The 8,690-nt window shown below is 52.8% G+C and overlaps 1 protein-coding gene across 3 annotated transcripts; it reads right to left on the bottom strand.

Moving 5' to 3' along the window:
• Positions 1 to 2,959: 2,959 nt before the first annotated feature.
• Positions 2,960 to 8,660, bottom strand: YBEY (ybeY metalloendoribonuclease). 3 transcript variants are annotated; one of them, XM_044947891.2, is made up of 5 exons: positions 8,451 to 8,660; positions 7,179 to 7,307; positions 5,892 to 5,960; positions 4,774 to 4,865; positions 2,960 to 3,259 (listed from the first exon to the last, which is right to left on the bottom strand). In XM_044947891.2, exons 1-4 carry the CDS (start codon positions 8,658 to 8,660, stop codon positions 4,779 to 4,781), a joined length of 495 nt encoding a protein of 164 aa, XP_044803826.2. In that variant the 3' UTR covers positions 2,960 to 3,259; positions 4,774 to 4,778. The 3 variants fall into 3 exon arrangements, with proteins under 3 accessions (XP_044803826.2, XP_006047099.2, XP_025148934.2); XM_006047037.4 differs by lacking the exon at positions 2,960 to 3,259 and having other exon boundaries at positions 4,598 to 4,865; XM_025293149.3 differs by lacking the exons at positions 2,960 to 3,259; positions 7,179 to 7,307 and having other exon boundaries at positions 4,598 to 4,865.
• Between the last annotated feature and the right edge of the window lie 30 nt (positions 8,661 to 8,690).

Here is an 8,690-nt window from a genome sequence, read left to right as displayed (position 1 = left end):
CAGGTCCCTGTGGTCCTGGTCGGGTGTCCTGCAATTCAGCTCAATTCTGATACCGCCTGCCTGGAGGTGGGGTCAGATCCCTCAGGTCAAGGGCTCAGTCTCCTAGGACTGTCCCTCCTTCAGATGCCAGTCACAAATCTAGGGCTTACCTGTGTCCCCAAGGAGTGGGGTGCGTCACCTCCCAGCCTGCATGTGTCTGCCGACCTGGACTCGCTGCACCTTAGGCTGGGATGGTGTGGAGGCTTCCTCACGTGGGCCTGACCACCGGTCACTCCATCTCCAGCCCCCTCCCTACTCCAGGGAAGTTCCGAGTCTCTAGTCCTGGCTTGGTCTTCCCAGCAACCAGACTCATCCAGAGTCACCTCATCATCACGTGGGAATTTACGAAGGTTTCAGGATCCCCATGTCAGGAGCTGAGGCAGCGGGTGGCGTGAAGACTAACACACATTTTCTGCCACTGCACACCTGGCCTTGGCGGGTCAACCAGGATGAAGGAAATACGTTCCTGAGTCTGGGAGAGTCCAGTGCTGTGAGAGCGTGGCAAGGCCACCACTGGGAGGGCCTAAGGGAAGGGAGGTCAACGTTGAGGACACGGGGTGGGGAGAGAGCACCCCCATGAGTTGGCCAATCCGGGGCAGCTTAAGAAGTCTCAGGAGGCCCTGGAAGTGGGGTGGGCCTGCCAAGGAGGCGGTGCTGGGGTCCAGAGGTGGGGGCTTTGCGTGGTGTGATACTGCGGCATAGTAAGAAATGTGTATTTGCTTTTGTTCTGCTTCCTGGCACACAGCTCCTAAAACTTTTGTAATCTGGACAGCATGCTAATGAGGTGACTCTGGGCCCCTGGAGGGCTTCAGTAGGATGGGGGCTGGTTGTCCGAGGAGCCCACTCTGATTGGAGGTTGGAACTTAAGCTACACCCCCAACCTGAGGGAGTGGAGGCTGGAAGTTGAGTCAATCACCAGTGGCCAATGACTGAATCCATCAATGCTGCAGTAATAGAACCTCCATAAATCCACTAGAAGATTTGGCTGGTGAACATCTGGGAGGTGGTGCACACCCTGCTCCAAGGGGACAGACACGCTCCTGTGTTCCAGACCCTCCCAGACCTCACCCCTTGCACATCTCCAGCAGGCTGTTCATCTGTGTCCTTTACAATAAAGCAGTGTTCCCTGAGTTCTGTGACCATTATAGCAAATTACTGAACCCGAGGGATGGGGAGGGTTATGGGAACCTCTGATTTCTGGTGAAGTTGGACAATGAGTATCTTGGTCTAGAGTGGCAGGCATTTTTTTTAAAAATAGTATTTATTTTTATTTATTTGGCTGCACCAAGTTCTAGTTGCAACATGCGGGATCTAGTTCCCTGACCAGGGATCAAACCTGGGCTCCCTGCACTGGCAGCTCAGAGTCCTAGCCGCTGAACTACCAGGGAAGTCTTGAGAGGGTTAATAGCCTCGGTAGGGAGGCCAGGATAAGATGGTTGGATGGCATCATCAACTCGATGGACCTGGGAGATGTCCATGAGAGTCCATGGGAGATGGGAGAAATATCAATAACCTCAGATAAGCAGATGACACCAGCCTTATGGCAGAAAGCGAAGAAGAACTAAAGAGCCTCTTGATGAAAGTGAAAGAGGAGTGAAAAAGTTGGCTTAAAACTCAACATTTAAAAAACTAAGATCATGGCATCTGGTCCCATCACTTCATGGCAAATAGATGGGGAAACAATGGAAAATAATGACAGACTTTATTTTCTTGGGCTCCAAAATCACTGCAGACAATGACCACAGCCATGAAATTAAAAGACACTTGCTCTTTGGAAGAAAAGCTATGACAAACCTAGACACTATGTTAAAAACAGAGATGTTACTTTGCTGACAAAGGTCGGTCTAGTCAAAGCTATGGTTTTTCCTGTAGTCACGTATGGATGTGAGAGTTGGACTACAGAGAAAGCTGAGCACCAAAGAACTGATGCTTTTGAACTGTGGTGTTGAAGATGACTCTTGAGAGTCCCTTGGACTGCAAGATCAAACCAGCCAGTCCTAAAGGAAATTAGGAAGGACTGAAGTTTGAAGTTTGAAGGTGAAGCTCCAAAACTTTGGCCACCTGATTCAAAGAACTGTCTCACTGGAAAAGACTGATGCTGGGCAAGATTGAAGGCAGGAGAAGGGGATGACAGAGGATGAGATGGTTGGATGGCATCACTGACTCGATGGACATGAGTTTGAACAAGCTCCAGGTATTGGTGATGGACAGGGAAGCCTGGAGTGCTGCAGCCCATGGGGTTGCAAAGAGTCGGACACGACTGAGCGACTGAACTGAACTGAACTTGTGGGCCTGAGCCCTTCACTTGTGGGGGCTGCACTGGCTCCTGGCAGTTAGTGGTAGAAGTGTTGTAAGGAGAGGAATTTTAATGGTTGTGCCAAGTGCCCTAGTGGGGGTGCTGGTGGGGCTCCCCTCACCAAGATGTCAAGGACCATGAAGCAGGAGGCACTGCCTGTGTCCTGTGGACCTGGCGTAACTCTACGTTGCCTTCAGGGCCTGGAGCCTGTGAGGTGAATCTAGGACACTCCCAGGACAGTAGAGGGCTGGGAACCCAGGCAACACGTGGAGCAGGGGCTCTGCTCAGGCGACGCTGGATTTGCAAGGAAGCTCTGGGACCAGGCAGGTATGGATGTGAGAGCTGGACCATAAAGAAGGCCGAGCACCAAAGAATTGATGCTTTTGAACTATCGTGTTAGAGAAGACTCTTGAGAATCCCTTGGACTGCAAGGAGATCCAACCAGTTAATCCTGAAAGAAATCAGTCCTAATATTCACTGGAAGGACTGATGCTGAAGCTCCAATACTTTGGCCATCTGATGGGAAGAACTGACTCACTGGAAAAGACCTTGATGCTGGGAAAGGTTGAAGGCAGGAGGAGACGGGGACCACAGAGGATGAGATGGTTGGATGGCATCACCAACTCGATGCACATGAGTGTGAGCAAGCTCTGGGAGTTGGTGATGGACAGGGAGGTCTGGCGTGCTGCAGTCCATGGGGTTGCAAAGAGTTGGACATGACTGAGCAACTGAACTGAACTGAACTGGGACCAGGCAGCATGTGTCTGGGTGAGGAGGGCAGGGGGTGGGGGCAACCAGTGGAATGAGACAGAACCAAGACGCCCTGTGGCCAGCAGATGGCCTGGCTGCTGATGGACCGTGCGGTGGCCTTCTCTCAGATTCAGGTCAGGACACTTGCTCACATTCTGTACTAAAATTCAAGGGCTGTTTAAAACACATATTAAAACACCCAATTAATAAGAAAAAAGGAAAAAACAGTAGAAAATGGGCAATAAGACACGAGCAGTTGCCCATCTGGTGGAGGGGATGCCAACGGGGAGGGTCACTGGTGAGAGAAACACAGGATGGCTGTGCTGTACACATGGACGCTGTCCACGTGGAGGGTCAAGGCACACCCAGGTCCCTCAGAACCTGGTACCAGGTAGCAGGACCCGGGGGCCACTGCTATGGGGTGCTAGGGTGGGTGGGCGGGAGGGACACACCATCCAACCCTGGAAAGCTTCTCACTGCATCACCCTGTAAATCTGGACCCTCCTCCAGCCCCAGCAAGTCTGCTCAGACTTGAACACAGGAGCAAGTCGCCTGTGTCCAGACACGACCAGAGGTCCTGAGGGGCTGGCCCTAGTGGCAGGTAAAGACCCTCCAAACACTTGCTGGCAGGACCAGCGGGTCTCAGGACCCTTCAGTCCCTTAAAAGGACCCAGAAAGCAGAGAGCTCTGCGGGCATATCATTGGTCTTTGCCACGTTAAACTCTAAACTGAGAACAAGCTTAATGATTACAAGCAGGTCATGCAGCCAGCAGCTCAGGAAAATGACAGACCCGTGTCCCCAGGAGCCACTGGAGGTCCAGGCTCAGGATGCAAATCCAATGGGAAATGCGTTTTCATGTTTCTAAGATCAACTTATGGGAGAAACCAAATTCTTAGAATCATAGTTTTCTGAGTTTTAGATTCTCCAAGAGGCAGTGTTTTGTTGCCCTGACTCGTCTGGAGCTCCGTGGAGAGTCTGTGGCACTATGGTCAGTGCTGGGGCCTGAGGTCGAGGCGACCAGGCCCTGAGTTGGCTCAGTGCCTGCCCCCTCCACATCTGCCCCACTTGCGAGGTCAGAGCGTGGCACAGCTCTGGAGAAGGCTCTGAGTGACCCCTGGGTTTACTTTACTGTTCAGAAGGCAGGCCTGAACAGGACAACAGGAGGGCGCTGTCCAACAGGAGGATGGGATGTGGCAGCCGGAGCTCTGCTATGCGGGTGCCATGGCAGAGGACTCAGGAATGACCTACGAGCAAATGCTTGGACCGGGGACCGAAGGGCGGGGGCGGGTGATGGCAAAAGAGCTGAGGGTCCCCTGGGGTGGGGGTGGGTCGGCTGGCCTCAAGGCCATCCTGCTCCTGTGGGGGCTGGGTGGGACTGAATCCAGCAGGATTTCAAGGGAGGGCACACCCACCTGGGCTCCTTGATCTGTCCTGAGATGGGAGAGATGCCCCCATGCCAAAGGCAGAGCCCCGGGGAAGGGGTGCTTCCCATGCCCCACCTCTGTATGATCTGAGGGCTGAGAACTATTTTATTTACAGCACTGGAAATAGCACACTGGCTGTGTCCTAAACAAAGGAAGGACTGGAAGTTGCCCCACAGGGCACAATGGCCACCGAGACCCTCGGTGTGGGGGCGCCCTGATCTCTGGGACTTCCAGCCACAGATCTTCCAGCCACAGTGCGTCACCTCCGTCAGAAGAGGCCTCTGCTCAGGGGCTGCAGCCTGGTCCCCATATGCTTGTTCAGCTCCTGGAGAACCTGCTTCTCCTTCTGGTACATCTGAAAGAAAGGGGTGGAAACCAGCTCTGGACTGGCCCAGAGGCCTGGCCTCCCCTGGCCCTGGGGCTCTCTCCCTGAGGCCCATGGCCTCCCACACAGCCCGAGGCGGGCAGCCCCAGGACAGAGGAGCTCCTGGTGTGAGCCTTGGAGCCAGCAGGGGCAGGGGGTGGGGGGCCGGGGCTGAGCTGGTGGTCTTGGGTATGAAGAGGAGGGGACGGCCTATCTCGGGGTTAGAAGAAGGGGTCAGACTGGGTGACTTGCTCCAAAGCCTGGGAGCGGGTGTGTGAGGACAGCCCCTCCTGGGGGGAAGGGTGGGCTGATGGGAAACCGCCCTGGAGCGTCCCTGAGATGCTGCTGGAGCAAAGGGCAGCGAAGCTGAGGAGGGGGATGAGGGGGCTAGAGCAGGGTTAGGGGTGGGGGACAGAGCCAGGGTGTGGCCAGCGTGGACCCAGGAGCCTCGGAAGGCCGGGGGAGGCCAACTGTACCAGGACCATTTTGTTAATTTTCAAAAAACGTTTTTCTATGCAGTTCAGAGAGCCTGTTTGATTATGAACATAATTTGAGTTAATAAAACGCAATTATGGTTCTATACCAACACAGACCTTTATAAACTGAGTAAATACTGGTAGTTTTCGAGGAAACAAACCACCACATGATAGGTCTGGATCAGACACTCTAATGTCCTAAAACCTGTTTCCAACTGACAAATATCATTACAATAACTCAATAAAGAGTTTAACTTTAAGTCATTTTAGGATTTCATGAAATTCACAGCAGCATCTCTCCTTGGACTTCTCAATAGTGAATGAATAAAGGAGTTACGAGCACTTAGGGAGCCCAGTATTTAAAACAAACACCATCTCTTTTATAGTGGGCCCTATCAATTCCTCATTTGGCTGCATTTCTCCATTTGGTTTTCACACTGGAAAACCAAATGGAGGCAGGGGACAGGTCGCACAGCCTGGTTTCTGGAGCCTGGGCTGCAATGCGTGCCCGTGTGTGCTGCAGACAGGGCAGGGCTCCTACCTTCTGCCATTCGGCCTCCGTGCTGTGTGTGAAGCCCAGCAGGTGACAGAGCCCATGGGTGGCAGTCACCTGTCAGAACAATTAAGAAGCTGCCTCAGAGAGTGGTCAGGATCAAGCCATGAGCTGGGGTGGTGGTGGCGGCGGTGGCAGTGGAGGAGGAGAAGGAGGAAAAAGTCAGGGAGGGCAAGTGGATGCCCAGTGGGAAGTGAGGAAGCCTCCTCTGGGCCCAGGCAGGGCTGCGGGCAGGTGGTGAGGTCACAGGGGTGGGTCTGGTTAGCAGGAGTAAGTCAGGCCCCTGTAGTGGGGTGTGAAGATCAGGATCTCCTCTGGGGTGGGGGGAGCTGTGGAGACATGGAAAACCAGGGCAGGGGAAGGGGAGTTACCCAGCGTTGCCATGTAGGTGGGTGCCAGCCAGCAGGAGAGTGGGTTGGCCTGGCCCAGTTGCCAGGGAACTGAGGATCCTAGGAGTGCAGGCTGGCTCTCCACTGTGGGTAAGAGACTTCTCAGAAGGTGCTGGGGAGTGGACAGTGTCCACAGGTGACCCTAGCCCAGAGCCCCCTGCGGCACACAGACACTAGTCACGGAGATCCTGGAGTTGAGACCGGTGTTAAGCAGTGCTGTCTACGCTGCGGTTCTCACCACTTGCAGGGAGAAAGCACACCCTCCTCAGCAACCCTGACGCCTGAGCACAGGGCGTCTCGCTGGGAAGTTTCACTTCAAGTCTCAGAAGCACTAGGATTCCCCAAAGATGATACTTTAGGGTGCGGACAAAGGGAGACACCTCCATTGAATCCATGGGGACATTGAAACACGACTCAGTCGGACACCGCTTTTCAGAACACTCCCGCCATCCTGCCATCCTTCATGGCATCAGGGGAGGAGACAGATCTGAAGGTGCTGGAGGCCAGAATCCCGCCCGCTTCTAGCAGTTCAGTAAGAAGCTCCTTCAGCCTGTCTGAGCTGGCTAAAAGGCAGCCAGCTCACCTCCAGAGGCAAAGCTAAGAATCAGGCCACTCCCGGGGCTCCCTCCTCCCAGGATGCTTCCTGTCCCCTCCCCTCACCCAACACTGCCTCGGGGGCACAGACCCATGCCCCAGGCTCTCTTCTCTGAGGTGTGGTGAGAGGGCTCGGCCCCTGCCTGCGGGTTTCCCCCAGGAACCCTTGTCCTACACAAGGATTATGGTGTGGACGTCCATGTCCCCTCCACAACCTCCTCTCATGGCCTGGATGAAGGACATGGGCCTCTGCTTTGCCCATAAGGATTTGTCATTTCAGCATCCCACTTACAGTCAGGATGTCATAGTAATCTTCATCTTCCTTGCACTGCTGGAGGATAAACTCCACACCCAGGAAAATGTCTCCTAAATTATAGTCATCTGGAAAGTCGGGCTGGGGGATTTCACCTGCTTTCAGATTCTGAAAATGAGGAAATACACACTTGCAGAACATGACCTCAGAACACTAACTCGCCACAGGCCCACAGGTTTCTACCCTGAAAGACCCTGTGTTGCTACTTCCAAGGCAGACAAATCAGGACTGTGGCAGGGACACTACACACAACTGACTTAAGATGTTCCCACACTGTCAAAATAATTATTTCCATTTCTTTCATCCTTCCTAATGCACAACTACCCAGCTCCAAAACATCTATGGAGCTAAATCACCTCATTGATACAAGTTTACATTTCTGTTCTTCCCAGTTTTGATACTGATCACATGTTCCCACATAAAGACCATTCCATTCAGCTGAGGGCTGTTCACACTAAGTCAGTCAAATATTTTTATTTCTTTTTATGGAAAATAAATGGACACTTTAATATATTTTTATATTACATGTTGAACATTTAATTCTCTTTCCTTTTTCAATTTATTTCCTTAGGTGTGATCCTAATGGATTAAACAGTTATCAAGACTTACTTCAGGTAAACTGCCAGACTGCTTTCCAAAAGGGCTGCCCCAATTTATGTGGCCACTAACAATGCAGAAAGTCTCGAATGAATCATTCACATAACATAGGTAATAACCTGATGCCTGTGTTAGTTGCTCAGTCGTGTCCAACTCTTTTTGACCCCATGGACTGTAGCCTGTCCGGCTCCTCTGTCCATGGGATTCTCCAGGCAAGAATACTGGAGGGTTGCCGTACCCTCCTCCAGGGGATCTTCCCGACCCAGGGATGGAACTCTGGTCTCCTGAATAGCAGGCAGATTTTTTTTACTGTTTGAGCCACAGGGAAATCCTCATAACCTGATAGACAGCACATATTTGTTTAAAATATTTGCCCAAGTCTGTCCTTTTATTATCAGAGTTATTTAAAATTTTCAACCCGTACATATCCATTATTTAATCACACTTAAAACGGCAGAATTCACTGTTACGAGGAGGGCGGGGATCACCCTCCTTCCTTCAGCAATATGCTCTGATCAGTAGCGACGGTCACATCTTACTCTACTTCCGTGTGTATTTGAAATTTTCGGAGCAACACTGACAGTCCTGTCTGGTGTAATTAACGGAATTCACAGCGGAAGGTAGGCCGGACGAGAACAGGAGGGCAGCCTTTACCTCGTGAAACGGGAAGGAGAGCACGTCGGTCGGGGTGTCTTGGTCTCGGTAGATCCTGTTCATCTGCTGAATCTTCCGGTTGTCGACGCAGACAACGCCCAGGTCGAAGGCCCGCACGCCCAGGGCCCCGCGCACCGCCTGCAGCCTCTGGCGCAGTAGCGCGCGCCGCAGGGGCACGGCCCGCTGCAGATTGCGCAGCGACAGGCTCATCTCGACTTCGGGCCGGTGAATCGTAAAGCC

This window comes from Bubalus bubalis, chromosome 1 (genome assembly GCF_019923935.1).
Source record: "Bubalus bubalis isolate 160015118507 breed Murrah chromosome 1, NDDB_SH_1, whole genome shotgun sequence".
NCBI classification, from domain to species: domain Eukaryota; kingdom Metazoa; phylum Chordata; class Mammalia; order Artiodactyla; family Bovidae; genus Bubalus; species Bubalus bubalis.
Note: the sequence above shows the minus strand (reverse complement) of the source record. Positions and strands in the feature narration are given on the sequence as shown.